Here is a 21,108-nt window from a genome sequence, read left to right as displayed (position 1 = left end):
AGAGCATATTTGGCCTTCTTCAGTTCCCCAATGGTGGTCATCGATGTTGATTTGCGTTAGTATTGTGGGTATGTCCTCTTCTTCTTCCGTGATCATTGGAGGGCTTCCCAGCAGCTTCTTGAAGTGGGTAAACCATGTCTGGACACGATCCTCTGCTGTTTGACCTCTTATTTGACCTGATGGGGACTTCTTCCGTCTGCTGATCTCGTTGACCAGGCGCCATGTTTCTCCAAGCTGCTGGTCTTCATTAGCAGCCTCTACCCCTCTAATCCTCTCAGCTAGTTCCTCTTCCTTCAGTCAGTCGTATGTGGCAAAGAGATTCTTCTTTGCTGTCTTGAACTTGTCTCTGAGCTCTTCTGTTTCGCTCCTTCTATGTTCGGCATGACAAGCATTGACCACATTTCTTGCTGCGACGTCAGGATGTTTTGAGATCCGGCTCTTTTTGATTCGCTTCACAGTAGTCAGACTCTTTGTTGCATCTGTGTGTGTATCTATAGGCCGCTGATGGCGGTTGGTGGCAGTCTCTTCCTCCTCCCTCTCCAGCGGGCCGAAGCGATTTCTCACTTCCACAGTGTACTGGGCTTGAAGAATAGGTTGTGAAGAGAATGCCTTCCAGTCCATCTTCTCCTTGGGACCTGTGGCTTTGGGTTGCGGCAGGCTCAGTCTCACTTGCTTTGATACTCCTCTGTGGTCAGAACTGACCGAGCTGAAGGTGCTGTAGGCTTCTGTGTTGATCACACAATTACGCCATTTTGTTCTTACGAGGATGTAGTTGAGATGTTTCCTGTTGAGGGAGGCTCTGTTTTTGTATGTCCACAGTTTACCACTCGCTTCTTGAATTTTGTGTTGGCGGCAATGAGACTGTGTTCCTGGGTGAAATCAACAAGGTATTGTCCATTTCTGTTGGTAAAGTCGTGGTATGAGTATGGAACATCTTCCAGTCCGACCTGGGCATTAAAATCGCCAAGCACAGGCTGGAAGTTATGTGCAGGTATTGAAGTGACAACTTCATGAAGTTTACTGTAGAAGGTCTCCACCTCCTTCTCCTTGCTGCAGATATGCAGGGATTAACAGATGATGACAGAGGTCGCCGGGTTTCCGTCGAATTCCTCAGTAAGGATTCTGTCACTGACAGAGACTATGCACCTCAGTGCCTTCTTCGCCTTGCGGTTCAACATCAGCCCTCCTCTGCCTTGTGCTGACATCGTCGTCGACTCTCTCCATGCGGACGAGCTGACGAGGTGCAACCCCTCTACCTCTGTGAACCTTATCTCTTCATCTGGATGTACATGATGGTGTTCTTGGATCCCCAGGATGGAGATCTCATATCTGCTTGCCTGTGATGCCAGCTCTGTATTAAGGCAAGAGGCGGATGGTGTATGAAAGTTGAGATGATTGTTTTTACTTTACAGCGCAAAACAGGCGCACTTCGCTTGGCCCCCTTGTTGGACTCAACTCTCCCCGTAGGGTTTGAGGTTGCATCTTTGTACTACCTGTCTAGACCAGGGTCTGGGCGCTGTGCAGACTTCCTGAGCACTCCCGGCTCTGGAAGTATAGGGTTTGCTGGGTTGTCTGTCATCATAATGCCCTACAAGGCACAAAACGAAAGACTGTGTGGCACGCCACTCCTCACACAGACAGTAGGTGGCCGTTGACTCACAAGGAGTTCATCCGTCCTTCGACAGGTTTTGTTTTTAGTCCTGCTGGGTGCCTGGTTAACTGAAGTGCACCAGGCGGTGTGCCGGCTGAGTTGCAGTAGGCCCAATAGGACTCATTAAAAAAAGACTGTCAGACACCCAACGTGTAGAGAAAAACAAATTGTGCAAACAATAATAGTAAGCAAATAACATTCAGAACTGAAGTTCATGAGAGTGAATCCACAGCCACAAAGCCAGTCACAGCTGATTCAGGAGCCTATTAGATGCAGGCCACAGCCCCAATTCGGTAAAATTCCAGTAAAAATGTAGTAAAATTCTATTGACCTGACCTGCTTGAAACTTAGATGATGCTGGGCTGGCAGCCTTTCTGGATTATCGAATATTATTTCAACTAATACTGTAACATATTTCAGGATCAGGTTTAAAATTACTGGTATATGTCATGGAATTTGTTAACTTAGCTGCAGCAGTACAATGCAATACATGATAATATTGAAATAAATAAGTAAATCAATTACATTAAGTATGTATGTATATTAAATAGTTAAATAAAAAACAGTGCAAAACAGAAAATGATAGAAGTGAGGTAGTGTTCACAGGTTCAATGTCCATTCAGGAATCAGATGGCAGAGGGGAAGAAGCTGTTCCTGAATCGCTGAGTGTGTGCCTTCAGGCTTCTGTATCTCCTTCCTGATGGTAACAATGAGAAGAGGGCATTTCCTGGGTGATGGGGGTCATTAATAATGGATGCCACTCTTATGTTACTTCTATTTAAACGTTCTGTGGGTTCACAATAAAGAATCATATTCTGGAAGAATTAAAGAACTTTTATTTACAGAAATAAACAAACACACCTTAACCCTGCCACATGCTGATACACTCTTGTAAACCCATGCATGTTCAGTGCTCTCCAATCAGGAACTGGCACATCATTTCATGTTATATCACCATATCACAGAGAAATGGCAGAAAAATTTAATAAGTACTTCAGATCTGTCTTCACTAAGGAAGACACAAACAATCTCCCAGATGTATGGATGGGCCAAGGACATAGGGTTACAGAGGAAATGAAACAGATTGACATTAGGAAGGAAACAGTGATGAGTAGACTGATGGGACTGAAGGCTGACAAATCCCCAGGTCCAGATGGTCTGCATCCTAGGGTACTAAAGGATTTGGCCCTGGAAATTGCGGATGCATTGGTAATCATTTTCCAATGTTCCTTAGATTCAGGATCAGTTCCTGAGGATTGGAGAATGGCTAATGTTATCCCACTTTTTAAGAAAGGAGGCAGGGAGAAAACAGAGAACTATCGACCTGTCAGCCTGACATCGGTGGTGGGGAAGATGCTAGAGTCCATTATTAAAGATGAAATAGTGGCATATCTAGATAGCAGTGATAGGATTGGGCTGAGCCAGCATGGATTTACCAAGGGTAAATCATGCTTGACTAATCTATTGGAGTTTTTCGAGGATGTAACCAGGAAGTTAGACGGGGGAGATCCAGTGGAGGTAGTGTACCTTGATTTTCAGAAGGCATTTGATAAGGTCCCACGTAGGAGATTGGTGGGTAAAATCAGAGCTCATGGCATTGGGGGGAAGACATTGACATGGATAGAAAACTGGTTGGCAGATAGAAAGCAAAGGGTAGTGGTGAATGGGTATTTCTCGGAATGGCAGGTGGTGACTAGTGGGGTGCCACAGGGCTCGGTTTTGGGACCACAGCTGTTTACGATTTACGTCAACGATTTAGACGAAGGCATTGAGAATAACATCAGCAAATTTGCTGATGATACTAAGCTGGGTGGCAGTGTGACATGTGATGAGAATGTTAGGAGAATTCAGGGTGACTTGGATAGGCTGGGTGAGTGGGCAGATACTTGGCAGATGACGTTTAATGTGAATAAGTGTGAGGTTATCCACTTTGGGAATAAGAACAGGAAGGCAGATTATTATCTGAACGGTGTAAAGTTAGGTAAGGGAGAAATACAAAGAGATCTAGGAGTCCTCGTTCATCAGTCACTGAAGGTGAATGAGCAAGTGCAGCAGGCAGTGAAGAAGGCTAATGAAATGTTGGCCTTTATTACAAAGGGAATTGAGTACAAGAGCAAGGAAATCCTCTTGCATTTGTACAGAGCCCTGGTGAAACCACACCTGGAGTATTGTGTACAGTTTTGGTCTCCAGGGTTAAGGAAGGACATCCCGGCTGTAGAGGAAGTGCAGCGTAGAGTCACGAGGTTAATTCCTGGGATGTCTGGACTGTCTTATGCAGAGAGGTTAGAGAGACTGGGCTTGTACACGCTGGAATTAAGGAGATTGAGAGGGGATCTGATTGAAACATATAAGATTATTAAGAGATTGGACAAGATCGAGGCAGGAAATATGTTCCAGATGCTGGGAGAGTCCAGTACCAGAGGGCATGGTTTGAGAATAAGGGGTAGGTCATTTAGGACAGAGTTAAGGAAAAACTTCTTCTCCCAGAGAGTTGTGGGGGTCTGGAATGCACTGCCTTGGAAGGCAGTGGAGGCCAATTCTCTGGATGCTTTCAAGAAGGAGCTAGATAGGTATCTTATGGATAGGGGAATCAAGGGATATGGGGACAAGGCAGGAACTGGGTATTAATAGTAGATGATCAGCCATGATCTCAAAATGGCAGTGCAGGCTCGAAGGGCCAAATCGTCTACTTCTGCACCTATTGTCTATTGTCTATCTGTCCTTCCTTAAAAAGTAAAAATAAAGAACAACATTAATCAAGACAAAGACATAATTGAACAAGTCTCTATCAGTCTCTCTGTGGGTTTATGAACACAAGTAGACCTAAGTGGTACACACAGATATTGTGTTTCCTTGTTATTATTTACATATTTTGTCTCATCTGCATCCTTTAACTGAATCTCTGAAGAATCACATCTTCTAGTAAAACAAATAACAACATTAACCAATAAACAAATCTATACAAAACTCTGAAGTTGGCTCTTCACTACTGTGCCATGACTCTTCTTGTGTTTCTTCTTTTTCTTCTTCGTTTCTGCTTTAAGCTTTTCTTCATGTATCTTAACTAAACTTTTTGGTATACTCTCACATGTCTCCTGGTTAGAATCTAGAATTTCAGGTAAGCAGTTCACACTATCCTCCTCAGCAATCTGCTTCCCTGCTTCTGTTTGGACTCTATCCTTGCTAATTCCTTCCACTTCCATTTGCTTTTTTGCATCAATTGCCTCCTGTTTGGTTGTCTCAGACACTGCAGCAACTACTTTTATATGCTCCATGTCAGCATTTTCATAAAGCTCATCTATATAAAATTCCTCACGTTCATCTTCAATCACTACATTTACTTGTTTCATTTCATTTTCCTTCTTTCTACTTCTCTACGACGTCATTTCCAATTCTGCTTTATTTTTTTCCCCGATTTCTCTTCATAATCAATCGCTGATAAGAACAGTTCAAACTGTTGCTTGAAGATCCTTCAATTCTCCACAATATTGCCAGTCAGCTGCAGTTTTTGTGGGGATTGTAAACCTTCCATATCACTGATTACTGTTTGAAGCTTTTGCTTCTTCTTTTTTCAATTATCTTCGATTCTCAATTGTACTGAGATCCAGTGTGCTTGAGGGAGCTTGGGAACCAAGGCCCAATGTGTTCAAAAATCCTTGGTATATGTGGCCCCTGTGTGTTTGAGAGAGCAGTGGAATAAGCATCTGGTGAGCTAAGTGCTTGCTGAACTATTGGGATTAGATTTATAACTGGGATTTCTGAACAATCAGATGGCCGAATATTAGAGATTTCCCAAAGTAAGTAGCAAAGAAAACAATACCCAGGGGATAAGAAGCAGGAATATATCTGATTTTATGAAGTTGCCATCTGATTAGCTGTTTTAGGAACTTGCTGTTTTTTCAGATTAACAGAACATTAAGTCTTATCATTACAGGCTTTTACAACAATGAGATAAATATTAATGACTAGCAATCAACCTTTCAGTCACCATAAATTAAATATTACAAGAATGAGTCTCATTTCTGGGGTTCTTAATTTTTCAGGGAGATTTTAGAAATGTCAGACTTTAAGTGATATCTTTTTTTTTTCATTTTTCCTTTCTGCCCTTTTTTTGGTCAATCCAAACTTTCTCTTAAATTGTCCTTGTGTACTTGGAATCAAGGTTCCCCTTCTATAATCCACCTTTTTTGGTGTATTTATTTTTCAAATCCCAAACAATATGGAATAATACATTTAGATAGTGGGTTGTGCTGTTTGGAGAGATATGAGTGTTAGTACAGTCCTGAAAATACAAAAATACAAAAAGTGCATGAAGAATCGATATGTGGGTGACCAGACAGACAGACAGACAGACAGACATACTTTATTGATCCCGAGGGAAATTGGTTTTTGTTATAGCCGCACCAACCAAGAATACTGAAGAAATATAGCAATGTAAAACTATAAATAATTAAATAATAATAAGTTAATCATGCAAAGTGGAAATAAGTCCAGGACCAGCCTATTGGCTCATGGTGTCTGACACTCCAAAGGGGGAGTTATAACTTTTGATGGCCACAGGTAGGAATGACTTCCTATGACACTCGGTGTTACATCTCGGTGGAATGAGTCTCTGGCTGAATGGACTCCTGTGCCTAACCAGTACATTATGGAGTGGATGGGAGTCATTGTCCAAGATGGCATGCAACTTGGACAGCATCCTCTTTTCAGACACCACCATCAGAGAGTCCAGTTCCACCCCCACAACATCACTGGCCTTACGAATGAGTTTGTTGATTCTGTTGGTGTCTGCTACCCTCAGCCTGCTGCCCCAGCACACAACAGCAAACATGATAGCACTGGCCACCACAGACTCGTAGAACATCCTCAGCATCGTCCGGCAGATGTTAAAGGACCTCAGTCTCCTCAGGAATTAGAGACATACATAGAAGCATTCTTGTAATTAAACATCCTTGACTCGCCATTTGTTGAAAAAACTATGATTCATATTATGCAAAGCAATTGAATATATCTATTGGCAATGGAAGCCAAACCTCAAGTGGTGTTCCCCTCTTAGATTCTGAATGTTTACAGCATTCAGAGTTATAATCATGAAGTCTTAGAAAATGTATGTATGATATTTGAGGCAATGTAAAAGATTATCAACATGAAACATGTCTCCTACTGACAATAATTCAGAAGTATTATTTGACAATAACAATGCTGCATTTGCTAGTAATGTACAATAAATGATCAGAGACAATTTCAGTCATCAGGAGATAGAGAAGATAAAAAGGAAGGGCAAAAGGTTCAGTAAGTTAAAGATAAATTTACATTAGAGAAATAATTTTTGTTGTTGTTTTATGAAATAATGAGGAATTATTTGCTTTAGTGGTTGGTCATTCATCAATGTATGATGGATCACTAATCATTCAAAGTTGCCATGAAGCAGGAGCTAAACCCTAGGACTCGTTGTGGATCATAATGTAAGGTCAACCCTTGTCCATTGTGTTTGGTACTAGCGATAGCTCAACTTTGTGTTGCCTGCACATTCGCATAATGGGTGTGTGCAGCATAATTAATCATCCTCTTCAGTGCCTGTACCTCAGCTGGGATCAGAAGCTGAAAGGTTAGCACCACTTAAAGTGAGAGCAACGTTAAAAGCCTGGAGGAACATGGCAGCTCAGGCAGCATCTACAGTGGGAAATGGATAGTTAGCATCTCGTGTTGAGACACTTTATCTGAACGGAGAAAAAAGAGCTGGAAGAAAGGTGTAGAGCCAGAGCTGGCAGTTAATATGTGGAGCCAGGTGAGGGGGATCATTAGCAGAAGGCAGGGGAGGATGGAGGTGAGTGGGTACGAGGCCAGAATCTGGAAGGTGATAGGTGGAAGTGACAAAGGACTGAAGATGCTGGAATCTGATAGGAGAGGAAGGGAGAGCATGAAGAAGGAACACAGGTTCGCCATAATGCACTTATCCATCCTGCTCCAGGGGCAGTTCATATTTCTGACTAATACCAGGGTGTGTGTCAGAAATATAAACTACCCCTTTGCCTCCAGAAAAGCTGCTTGATCTATTGAGTTTTTCCAATATTTTTTTTAAATTCAAATTCCACCATCTTCTGTCTTGTGTGTCTCCATTTGGTTTCCCTGTCTGTGTCTGGTTTCTTCAAGGTAGAAGAGAATACATCAAATGCAGGACACTAGATTAGAAGAGGAACAAGTGATTCACTGCTTCACTTGGCATAATTGTTAGGATCCCTGGATGATGGGAACGGAAGAGCAGAGACAATAGATGTTTCCTCTTCGGCAGTTGCATGAGAAAGCGGCATGTCACAAGGTGTGGTTGGTGGGGATGGAAGAATGGACAGGGAGTCACAAAGGAAAGCAATTCTAACAGGCAGTATCTACCTACATTTGGATGGACAAGGTCAGATTATAGATAGTCAGCATGGCTTTGTGCATGAGAAATCGTGTCTGACAGATCTGTTAGAGCTTTTCAAAGACAAAGTGAAAAGGCAGTGGATATTGTGTTTATGGACATAAGCAAGATCTTTGAGAAGATCACACATGATAGGCTAGTCTGAAAGGTTAGGGATCCAGCTCACTAGATTACTAATTGGTAGGAACTAGAGGATGATGTAGATGGTAGTTTCTTGTACTGAAGGCCTGTGACTAGCAGTGTACCATAGGGACTGGTGCCTGAATATTTGTTGTTCAGTATTTGTATAAACAGTTTAGATGAGTATGTATAAAGCATGGGTTGTAGAGTTTGTAGATGATTCTAAAATATATGGCATTGTGGACAGTGGAAAAAGTTATCTCAAATTACAGGGGGATCTTGATCAGCTGGGTAAGTGGGATGAGGTCTGGCAAATGGTGTTACAATCGAGATAAGTATGAGATGTTGCATCTTGGGAAGTCAAACCAGGACTTACAGAGTGAATGGAAGCACCCTAGGGAGTGATGTAGAACAGAGGGACCAAGGATTATAGCACTATAGTTAGCTGAAAGTGGTGTCACAAGTAAACAGAGTGATGAAGAAGGTGACTGGCATGCTGTCCTTCATTAGTCAGGCCGTTGTGTATAAGAGCTGACATGTAATGTTGCAGTTGTACAGGACATTAATGAGGCCTCACTGGAGTATGGAATACAATTTTGGTCACACTGTTATAGGAATGATGTCATTAACTTGCCAAGAATGCAAAGAAAATCTATGAGAAGATTCACACACAAAATGCTGGAGGAACTCAGCAGGCCAGGCAGCATCTATGGAAAGGAGAAAATAGTTGATGTTTTGGGCTGAGACCCTTCATTGGGATTCAGATTTTCTCTTGTCTATGAGAAGATTACTGGGATTTGAGGATCTGAATTATAGTGGATAGCTGGGCAGGCTAGGACTTTGTTCTTTATAATGTGGGAGATTCAGGAGGAAAATTTATTGGGGTGAGTAAAATCATGAGGGGCATAGATAGGATGAATGCACACAGCCATTTTTCCCATGGAAAGAGAAATAAAAACAAGAGGGCAAAGATTTAAGATGAGAGGAGAAAGATTTATAAAGGAGCAATTTCTTCATGTAGATGGTATGTGCGTATATATGGAATGAGCTGTCAGATAAAGCATTTGAGGAAAGTACAATCATGATATTTAAAAGCACGGGTTGGATCGCAGTGGCAAGGTCCAAGCCCTTGAGAGCAAGAACGTTTGGAGGATTTAAGTGCCGAGCCAGATTGAAAAGTTCAGGGTGTTGGGACCGGAGGCATGGGGTGGGCTGGTTCTGCTCTCTGCTATATGATGTTTACTCAGCTCTGCACTGAAATGAGGCTCTGGCCTGCTCCAGGCATAGTCTGGCTTCATGTCTTTTGGAAAACTTTTGTTCTGAATGCTATTTGCTTACATTTATTGTTCGTATGATTTTTTTTCTCTCAGCACACTGGGTGGTTGATGGTCTTTTAAAATTGGTTCTTTTGGGGTTTCTTTGTTCTGTGACAAAAGAGACAAATCTCAAGGTTGTATAATGTATGCATACTTTGATCATAAAATGGATGAGTTGGGCTGAAGGGCCTATATCTGTGTTCAATGACTTTATATACTTTTACTGCCGCCTCAGTTCCAGACACCTGAACTAGAGTGCAGTGTGCATGAACTTTGTATGTTATCCCTGTAAACATGAGTTACTTCCAGGTTCTCCAGTTCCCACTGACATCTGGAAGAAACATGGATTGGTGGGTTAATTAGCCACTGTATATTGTGCCTAGTGTGTAGATGGGTGGTAAAACCTGGACAAAGTTGATGAGAATGTGGGGAGGATCAAAAATGGGATGTAGGTTTAGTGTAAATGGATGATTGAGGGCATAGATTTCTTGTTGTGTTAGTTGGCCTGCATCAAACCAGGTAACATAGGCTAAGTTAGTTGCACCATTGGGACTGAGTTGACGCTGGTAGACCAGATGGATGTTGTTCACTTATATCAAACATTGTCATAGGGATGGGTAATCTATAGTTTCTATGTACTTCTGATATTAGTGTACTCACAGACAGCCCAGACAACATTAATTTAAGGTGTCTTGAATTTCTGCCCCCAGAAACTTTTAGTGTGAATTTATTTGTGTGAAATACTTTGTGACAAAGGTGTTTGAAGACTGAGGTGTTTGTCATTGTAGATATGTCATTCGAAAGAAGTATTTTCAACCCAAAATAATGAAGGAAATTATGTGTTCCCTACACTGTAACTATTGAAATTGTAGTGAATCACCTACTGTTAGCTTTGATTTTAACAGCTTAAAAATGTGATATATCTTTGGGTTTGTGAGGCTCTACCAAGAGTGTCTAAACAATGATGGCTGTTTGTTGTGATGAATATAGACTTCTATACAGTGTATTATCATTTTCAGTGTCGCTCCAGTGACAACTGCTGGGTTGTTAAACTGTGCATTAGATCTTCCAGGCATAGGGTTGCTTACGATCATCCTCGAAGATAAGCCACTGTTTCCTCCACGCCAAGCCAACAGGTTTCCACCAGCATGCTGCAATCACTCTCTGAAACCATATTGGAGATCCAGGACAGTTGGATGCAGATGAGAGATTACTTGACATAATTTGTGCAATATGACATAACTTGAACATTTAATTTGGAAGTAAGTGTTTAGTTTGACTTGGGTTTTGTTGTCACATAATCATGCTTGGGTGGTCAGTGAAAGAAGGAAACAGTGACGCAGTGGTTAGCACAACGCTTTAAAGTACCAGCGACGCAGGTTCAATTCCTGCCACTGTCTGTAGGAAGTTTGTATGTTCTCCCTGAGGCCATGTGGGTTTCTTCACAAAGTCCAAAGATATACCAGTTGGTAGATTAATTGTTCATTGTAAAGTGCCCCATGATTAGGCTAGGGTTAAATTGGGGGATGCTGGGCGGTGCAGCTCAAAGGGCTGAAAGGGCCTTTCAGTGCTCAATCTCATGTTAGTAAAAAGTGAGTTAAGATTGCGGTCACTGACATTTATTTGATTTGAGAATATCTAGCTGAGAAGGGGGTGCCTAATGTCCCCTTGCTTCTTCTGAACACCCTCTTCCTCCTGTGCCTCAGCTGATTATTTAATAGCTTTGCTCAAATGATTGTCAAGGATATTAATCTACACCAGGCACGACAAATTTGAGTACTTTATCAACCAATTATGCAATTCTCCAACCTCAATAAGCCAATGGCTTACTTGCCCCCCTGTTTGCCAACTGCAAATAATTGTGCAGATTCTCCACGTAATCATTGAATTATCTTTGTCACCCAGTAACACGTAGGTGAACAATGGATAGTATAATGAAGTGCAATGAAATGAAAGCGTCATGGTTGCAGCAAGGATAATGGGAATAGTTTATTGTCTAAGATCAAAAGTCTGATGGATACTGAGAGATTGGAAATCCCTTATTGACAGTACATCTGGAGTTTATATGAGTTATATGCAAAAAGATACAAGAGCAATCATGACCTGATTTGTTCCTCTAGTATTTTATGTGTGTTTTAGCACCTGCAGAGTCTCTTTTATCTTAAGTTCTTGCAATTGATCTGGGATAATACAAATAACATTGTTTGTTGTAAAAACTCACCCTGATTTACTATTTCAGGTAAGAAAATTTGCTATCTTTACCCAATCTGTATTATAGTTCGCATTAACCGAAGGATTGGTCTATAATATGAGTGTATGCTGATTGCCAACCAGATTTTCTTGTTTTCCCTATAACAAAATGTGTGCTAGATATACATCTGCCAGTGCCTTCAGCTATGCAGTATGTGGCACACATGTGAAATGGATGTTATATTATAAGTAAAGCAGAACCAGTATTAACCATAGGTCGAGCAAAACAAATTTAGTGGTGATATATTTTCGGTTAAGAGAGTCCTTGGAATGTATAATCTTGCCCAAAATGAAAATAGGTGAAAAGGGAATGTATTAATTGATTACTTACATTCACTATCCAATCACACAATGCTTCAAACATGCAGTGTAAGCTCTTCCAAATGGAAAACTGGTGCTAAATAACATTGGAATGACACTGAGCTGGCAAATGACCAATTCTCCCAACTTATTCAGAACCTTCTGTGCATTTTCTCAACCTGTTAGTATTTTGTTTGCTTATGTTTTCCAGTTTGAAACTGCTCCCAGTTTTATATCATTTGGACAGGTTTCTTTCTGTATCCAGTTGCAAATCATTTTACAAATGATGGTCTTTGCCATGAGGACTATGTACTTTTAATTATCAATTTGAATGCATTTGAATTGCCAATGGATGGAAGGCTGTAGGATTAATAGATATGGGTGCAACACTTGCTGTGGATGTGCTGGATGTTTCTATTCCGTATGACCCTCTGACAATTTGATTTTCTCTTTTTTTCCCCACCTATTTCCTGCCTTTTTAAATCACTTCAGGAATTTATCTACTGGTCCAGATCTTCTTAACCTGGCCTCACTGCTCATCAAAAGCTCAGATTTACATATAATGCACCAACTTTTATCTTGACCAATCTCTCTTGCACCCATTATGATCCTCTTTTGTTGAGCCATGTCTAACCAGCTGTTTCATAACTTGTTCCTCAGGATGCCTTCTAGTCCAAATGACACTAGTTTGGTGGATTCTACTAGGTTACCTATGAACCATATCTCAAATTTTGCTATTACTTGATCCCTAACCATTCCTCAGAGAACTGCCTTTTATGAAATGGCTCACTGAAGGAGATCAATGTGAATGAAATGTATATTTCTGAAGCTCATTTGGAACACATTTCCTTTAACTTCCTCAGTTGATTAATTACTGCGACATCTGATTTCCACTTCGCACCCGTTCCATTCCAACCTTAGAAATTCAAAAACCATAGTTTGCAAAGCAGTTTAGTTCTGTGTAAAAAGAGGAAATAACTTATTTGATGTATTCGATGGATTGAATTCATATATCAGAGTAGGCCACCTTTTAGACCATTCTACTCAATCTTGCAAATTTAATTATTAAAATAGTTTACATTTTTTGACATTCCTTACTTAATAAACTCTTCTCCTACTTCTTTTTTCTGGCCAGTTTATTTTCCTTTTGTCTGATTTCATATTTATCATCATCTACCATCCAAGGTCCTTTTCTTCTTTTATTTTATAAGTTATTTCCTACCTGCCCATTTTCCTCCATTATTTTTCTTTCTTAATAATAGACATCTGTACTTGGTGGGAAGAATTTCTAAAAACAGTTCATTTTTGTACTTTTTGCTTACATCTCCTTAGCTCAAGCCTAGTCTCTTAAATACCATGCTTCTGAAACTTCCTATTTCAAATTTATTATTTTTCATTATCAGTCATCACTTACACTGTTGCTGGAGGCTTACCATCTCCTATTTATGAGTAGATATTTGGTTTCATTTTAAGCATGTTAGAAGTGATAGCTGAGAAAGTGAACTCTTGGAGAGAAACCTTCTTGGACCTGAGAGGGAAATGACAGAGACACTCAGGAAAATATTTTGCAGTGTCTTTTTTTTAACTAAATTGAAGTAAAAATAGGACCCAGTATTTTGTGAGCGACATTGAGGATATTGAGTCAAACTATTTCACAGTACACTACTTAAAGAAGACGTGTCATCATGAAAAAAAGTGTGTTAACCAAGAAGGTAATCCAATTTGGGGGGATATCACAGAGGCACAAAAAAGTGTTGGTTCTGCTATAACTAAATTGTTAGGGTTTGTGAAAAAAACAAATGGAAGTCATGCACAACTTGATTGAAATGTTTGTTGTAGAAATCACAAAAGTATGTGGTGGCCGTTTTCAGAAAATTAAGGCATGTGTTCCAAATAAAATATAGACAAATACAAAAAACAGGACAAGCTGCTACAAATCTTAATACCATCCTGCTTGGTGCAACTGAGTTCCTCTGGAACAATCCATGCTACAAGACTACAGAATAAGGAAATTGAAAAATGGGATAGATGCAGCTGTCATTCATTGCTGAGACATGTGAAGTCAGACATTTTTTTTACGAAATATATCTTGATTGGTAAAATACTTCAGTGTGGAGATTTTCAACATCTATTTAAATCACCAAGTGCCTTTTGCAGCAACATGGGTGGGGGTGGGGAGGGGTGAAGAATAGCTGAATTAAGTAGGTACGTTTTAAGAACGATCTGAAAGAGGAAAAGGAAGTTAGTGAGGATGAAACCATTTTAATGGGAACACGCTCATTAAAGGATGGCAGAATAAGCATTTGAAGAATATAAAGCAAAATGTGTGGGAAAAGAGATTAAAATGGATAATTTCAACATTCCCACGCCATGTTGTGTTTTTAATATAGTGGATTCTCCCGGTGCACAATGATATTACAGTACATCATTAAAATGTAGCACTTTCTTTGGTTGGAGTAGGGTTTCAGCACGTTGCATTTTACCCCACCCTGTATGTGTCAGTCAACGCCTACAGCAGATCTGAAGGATGAAGACAGGTTGCTTACGTTCCATGGTTCACTGCAAATGAAACACAACCAGAAAGGAAAGCAGTGATTTTTTTTTCCCTTTTTCGGGCAAAATATATTTCAATGTTGGCATTTACTGTCGAAAGGTCCAATGTAACATTGGCGTATAGTTTGGCCGTTTGTGAAGGAGAGGCTCGTGGGATCAGTGGGAATCTGACCCAAAGAGGCGCCGGCGCTGCCGCTTTGAGGCGGTGCCCGAGTGCGTGGTGCTCAAAACAGCGACGGGGCGTTGCCGCAAGGGTGGGGTTAGGGGAAGGCAGCTGGTTTCGATAGACAACCGGGCAAGGTCGGCCTTTTCATTTATATACATATTTAATAATCCAGCCGCCCTGTTTACCTCCCCACGCCCATACACACCCATCCAGTCCCAGGCCATGAGAATATCCTCCCGCCAGGAAGCTCAGTGAAACAGGCAGCGACCGAGGGAGGAGGCAGCGAGGAGTGGCCACGGGCAAACAGAGCGACGCAAGCGGTACCATGCACTCGGAGGTGGAGAAAGTAAGTGCGGACCCGAGCTACGGGTTGGGAGGGAGGGAAACCCAGCCCCGTTTCCCAGTCTTGTCTCCAGTTCCACCGCCTGCTGTCGTCGCCGACAGTCCGCCCTCTCCCGGAGCGGTGGCCGCCCTTCCCAGCTCCTGCACGGTGCAGGGCGAGGGTGGGTCCCCGGGCCGAGGGGCGGCTGCCGCAAGCGCCCGCCTCCGCACTCACAAAGACAGGAACTGGGGCTCCGAGCCAGCCTGGCTGCACTTAAAGGAGGATTGCACGGGTGCCGAAAATGCCGGGCTAGGTGCGAATGCACCGGGCGTTCACCCTGCCATAAACGCGGTGCGGCAGAGTGAGGGAATTTATTCAGCAGCACCAAAAACGCCTTTTTCGTACCGACACTCGTTAGAGTATCGCTTGTGTTTGTAATGCGGCATTTAACCCTTTTAAATATTCTGTGGAGGGCAGGTCGGGTATATCTGGAATCGCAATTTTCCGCGCTGTATGTTTAAGTAATACTTGAAATTGATTTCTGTGTTTAATTTTCGTATTTTTCCGATGTAATTTTAATAGGAAACAGGTTTAAGAGTAAACCTCCATAGTTATGAAAGGGAACCAACTAAAAAAGAATTGCATTGTTCAACGCCTCTCTGTGGGACAACGGGCGTGTAAATGGGACTGTCCAGCTGAAAAGAAATGAACAATGCCAGGCTGATCAGCCAGCACTCTATGTACGCTAAACCCCATGTACTTCCCCCCCCCCCACCTTATTCTGGTTTATGCCCCCTTTCTTTCAAATCCTGATGGAGGGTCTCGGGTTCATTACCAGAGATGCTTCCTGACCCGCTGAGTTCCTCAGCATTTTGTGTGCGTTACTCTAAGAAGATGAATTTGAAAAGTAAATTGCTTTTTTCCCCCAAGTCTGCCAAAGTCCAACTTTTTTAAAAAAAAACGAATGCCATTTTGACACAGAAGAATGTTATCTTGTGATAAAGTCTTTGTTGACTTTGATAAAGTCCCACATAGGAGATTAGTGGGCAAAATTAGGGCACATGGTATTGGGGGCAGAGTACTGACATGGATTGAAAATTGGCTGGCTGACAGGAAACAAAGAGTGGTGATTAACGGGTCCCTTTCGGAATGGCAGGCTGTGACCAGTGGGGTACCGCAAGGTTCGGTGCTGGGACTGCAGCAGTTTACAATATACATTAATGATTTAGATGAAGGGATTAAAAGTAACATTAGCAAATTTGCTGATGACACAAAGCTGAGTGGCAGTGTGAAATGTCAGGAGGATGGTATGAGAATGCAAGGTGACTTGGACAGGTTGGGTGAGTGGGCAAATGTATGGCAGATGCAGTTTAATGTGGATAAATGTGAGGTTATCCACTTTGGTGGCAAAAATAGGAAGGCAGATTACTATCTGAATGGTGTCAAGTTAGGAAAAGGGGAAGTACAATGAGATCTAGGTGTTCTTGTACATCAGTCAATGAATGCAAGCATGCAGGTACAGCAGGCAGTGAAGAAAGCTAATGGCATGCTGGTTTTTATAACAAGAGGAATTGAGTATAGGAGTAAAGAGATCCTTCTGCAGCTGTACAGGGCCCTGGTGAGACCACACCTGGAGTATTGTGTGCAGTTTTGGTCTCCAAATTTGAGGAAGGACATTCTTGCTATTGAGTGAGTGCAATGTAGGTTCACATGGTTAATTCCTGGAATGGCGGGACTGTCATATGTTGAAAGATTGGAGCGACTGGGCTTGTATGCATTGGAATTTAGAAGGATGAGAGGGGATCTGATTGAAACATATAAGATTATTAAGGGATTGGACACACTGGAGGCAGGAAGCATGTTCCTGCTGATGGGTGAGTCCAGAACTAGAGGCCACAGTTTAAGAATAAGGGGTAGGCCATTTAGAACAGAGATGCAGAAAAACTTTTTCACCCAGAGAGTGGTGGATATGTGGAATGCTCTGCCCCAGAAGGCAGTGTAGACCAAGTCTCTGGATGCATTCAAGAGAGAGTTAGATAGATAGCGGGGTCAAGGGATATGGGGAGAGGGCAGGAACGGGGTACTGATTGTGTATGATCAGCCATGATCACAGTGAATGGCGGTGCTGGCTAGAAGGGCCGAATGGCCTACTCCTGCACCTACTGTCTATTGTGTATGTGATGGATGAGGTCTAGCTTTATCCACTGGCGCACTTTCTTCTGGATATGGTACATGTAACAATATTTGAAGACTCCTATCATAGATGAACAGAAGACTGAAACAGTAACAATTTCTAAATATAAAATGTAGCAATGCCAATTTCTGACAGAAAAGAACAAAGTAATTTTAATATAATTGATTAATACCTGTTATGCTACATCCACATTCTCTCTTGCCTGAGTGAACATCTTGTAGAACAATCTGTCAGTCATCAATATAGCCTATCCTAAAATGACTGTGGCATATATTTTCTGGATATGCAGCTTTAAATACAGTTGCAAAGTTCTACTCAATTTTATTCATACAGTTTTCTATTGGATTGACTCTCTTCAAGTATATTGTTAATAACAATGGAATTCCATGGCCATATTTAGATTTCAGAAAACTATTTTAAACACATCTCCTTGAAAGTTTTTGAAAAGTTCATTAGGATTGTTTTTAAACATTATTTATGGGTGATGCTTATTCACCCAATAGATCCTGTTTAGGATGTATTTGAGTAGAGTTGAGCAGCCTTCTTTGATAATTGGCTTGGCTGAGGTGGGAATATAAAATTATAAAATGAAGAATGAGGCATTCAGCCTTTATGCCCATGAGGCTTTTTAATGGGACCAGCTAGTTAGTGGAGACACAAGAGACTTGGTCCTAGTCCCGTTAGTCCCTGATCTCTGATTCAAGGGGAAATACTTCTTAAATTCCTTTGTGAAATTTGCTATTGAATGTGTTTCTGATATCCTTCTGTTGATGTATTTCAGGTTTAAAAACCAAATCTTATTCTCCCATCTTTTACTGCTGATAAAGCCTGTGTGACTGGTGCAGCGGAAGAAGGAAGAGTTAATGGGCATTCAACAGAATAGATTGCAGGAAACTGAGGGTTGACTTAGCAAGATGGGCCAAATGCCGTTTGTGTTAGGATTTGAAAGTATAGTAATCGTTCTTGGCAGGAGCCAAACATAGTTTGATATCATAGTAACAGGATTGTTAGTGATTCATTTGGAAGTTTTCCTTCCAGATGCTATTCTAATATCAAAAATTAAATTTCATGGTTAAATTGATGGTTGCATATTTTAAAAATTACACTTGTAATAAAATAGATAGTTTGAATTGTGTATATACATCAAAATTAATGAGAAAAACTTGTAGCATGAAAATCGTGATTCGTATTGTAAAACTTGAACGTGAACTGCTTTATCCACTGGCAATAAACCTTTAAGAATATGACCACTGAGGATCAATATTCAATATCTACTTATAATGAAACAATATTAGTGTTCTCACATGTTCGTGTAAACAAAAATAATTATTTTTGTATGTACCTTATTAATTGCTACTTTTAATGGTTACCGACTCTGGAAGGTACAGAAGCAAAATTCATCATGTTAGGCATAGGTGTGGAAAAATAAATTCTTTGGGTTTAAGTTATTTTATGGACACTTATCTGATGTATATGTTCTACACTGAGTGGTTTAAATGCAGGATGATACAGCTCAAAACACTCGATGAGGAAGGAGGGTGCCCACATGAAAACCCCACGTCAACCCTGTGCCACTCCCAACATCAACACACAAATGTATGACTATTCACTTTTCCAACAGGCCAATACAATATGTATCAGCTGATAGGCAATGGTAGCTCCCATCAAAATGAAATATCAGCTGATTTAGCCTATTTGTTAGAACTGCAATACTGTTGGACTTGGAAATAAAGGAAGTGGGAAGAAATATCTGCTTGGGCTGTAGCTCCTTGATTGGATCCTAGTGTATCTGGCTGTGAAATGATTTTATGCAGATATTGAATTATGATGCTTTGCCCTCAGTGGCCATCTGGAATGAGATTATAGATTGTGTTTACACATATTCATCTTTCTTGGATCTATTGTTAAGTATTATGCAGATCTAGCAGCTCAACGATGGGAATGGAAAACCAAAGTTTGTCCTATGGAAGTGGGTTGTTGGGGATTTATAGTTGTATCCAACACCAAATAGCTGAAGGAGTTAGTGATCCATGGGCAGAGTCCATGGCAAATCACCAGAGGCAGTGTAAAGAAGCAGGGAGTGGCTTCAGATCAAGTGAAAAGACCTCTCCTGGGTTCCAAGAGAGTAGGAGGACACAACGGGCGGGGGGGGGGGGGGGGGAATAACTCTGGGATGCCAGAAGATGACATCGAACCCTCTGCAGATGTGCTTACTGATGAAACATAGAGTAGGGAGGATGCCTACTTGACAACCCGTGTCAACCCTGTGCCACTTCCAGCATCAAGGCCGTCTTGAGCAGGTGCTCACAACCCATTGGCACAAGAGATAATAACATCTTATCCTGTTTTTTTTTCCCAAACATGCTTTCAAGGAAAACAGGAAGGTAGAAAGTTAGACATTCAATTAATTGACACATTGGCAAGTGCATTTTTTTTGCTGTTTCTATTACAAATTAAAATTGTCAGCATTTTGGGTCTTGATGAAGGATCCAAGCCCAAAGAATTGAATGTTCATTCCTTTCCATGGATGTTGCTTAACCTGCTGAATTCCTTCATCATTTTATGTGTTGCTGTGGATTTTCTAAATCTGCATCATCTCTTGTGTTACTGGAGCTTATTTCAGCATCAGAATACTTGTGAATTGTGGCTTCTAAGGTTGTCAAAGATGCCTGTGATATTTTTCTCACTTTTTGCAGACTTTAGGGGTTTTTTTTAAAACAAAAAAGAAACTGGATAAATTAAAAAAAAAGTCCTGTTAATGAAGCTTGGAGGTGTGGGTGCATTTTGCCTTGACCACCAATTTTGGTGATGACTAATAATATATTGATACTGGCCCTGTCATCTTGTTGGCTTGTGTCTTCCGCATTGGCTTGTGATTTCACAAACAACACTTCTACTTATTGGAGAATTTTGACTCTATGAAAAGGTAGCTCCATTACTGTCATGTATCAGTGTACTTAAATACAAGGATGGTCTCTGCTATATTAGAGATACAGTATCATTAGAAATGCTTACAGTTTTAACTAGTGGAAACCTTGTATTTCTGCCTCTTAACATTTGTGCTTGAACAGTGGCTGAAGTAGCATTGTTGTTATTTCACCCCTCTTGCAGGGTGCTGCACTGATTTTGATACACATGGTTAAAATGAGTGGTGCACCTAGATAAAAACCTTCTGAATAATGAGAGTTCTGTTCTAATATACTGGACCACACTAGTATTTGTTGGTAGAATCTCAGATGGAGATGAAAGGCCTTCCAGGAACGAGATATACTAGTTAGTTGAGTGTTGTAGCAACAAATCTTGCACTTAATGCCAGTAAGACCTAAGAGCTGATGGTGGACTTCAGGAAGGGTAAGACAAGGGAACACTAACCAATCATCATAGAGGGACTGGAAGTGGAGAGGGTGAGCAATTCCAAGTTCCTTGTTGTCAAGCTCTCTGGGGATTTAACCTGGTCCCAGCATATCGATGCAGCTGTGAAGAAGGCAAGACGGTGGCTATGTTTCATTAGGAGTTTGAGGAGATTTGGTTTGTCACCTAAAACATTCAAACTTCTACAGAGATACAATGGAGAGCATTCTGACAGGCTCTATCACTGTCTAGTATGTGGGGAGCTACTGCACAGGATTGAAAGGAGCTCCAGAAGGTTATAAATTTAGTCAGCTCCATCTTGGGTACTAGCCTCCGTAGTATCCAAGACTTCAAGGAGCAGTGTCTCAGAGATGTGGCATCTGTTATTAAAGACCCAGGTCATGTAAGGAAGGAGGTAGAGAAGCCTGAAGGAGCGAGCACACAGCAATTCAAGACCAACTTCT

At 41.2% G+C, this 21,108-nt stretch overlaps 1 protein-coding gene and 1 pseudogene across 5 annotated transcripts in view; one reads left to right on the top strand and one right to left on the bottom strand.

The window, feature by feature from the left end:
* Window positions 1-297: 297 nt before the first annotated feature.
* On the bottom strand, window positions 298-2,528 carry LOC132397623 (craniofacial development protein 2-like; annotated as a pseudogene).
* Window positions 2,529-14,692: 12,164 nt separating this feature from the next.
* The window catches only part of LOC132398146 (Krueppel-like factor 8), a 178,880-nt gene continuing 172,464 nt past the window's right edge, over window positions 14,693-21,108 (top strand). For 2 of the 5 annotated variants that reach the window (XM_059977177.1, XM_059977175.1), the window contains exon 1: window positions 14,694-15,123. In XM_059977177.1, the coding sequence (XP_059833160.1) occupies window positions 15,103-15,123 (21 nt within the window). In that variant the 5' untranslated portion in view covers window positions 14,694-15,102. Of the gene's footprint in view, window positions 15,124-21,108 lie in introns of all 5 variants that reach the window. The other 3 variants (XM_059977176.1, XM_059977180.1, XM_059977184.1) reach the window with 3 other exon arrangements.

Source organism: Hypanus sabinus, chromosome 8, assembly GCF_030144855.1.
Source record: "Hypanus sabinus isolate sHypSab1 chromosome 8, sHypSab1.hap1, whole genome shotgun sequence".
NCBI classification, from domain to species: domain Eukaryota; kingdom Metazoa; phylum Chordata; class Chondrichthyes; order Myliobatiformes; family Dasyatidae; genus Hypanus; species Hypanus sabinus.
Note: the sequence above shows the minus strand (reverse complement) of the source record. Positions and strands in the feature narration are given on the sequence as shown.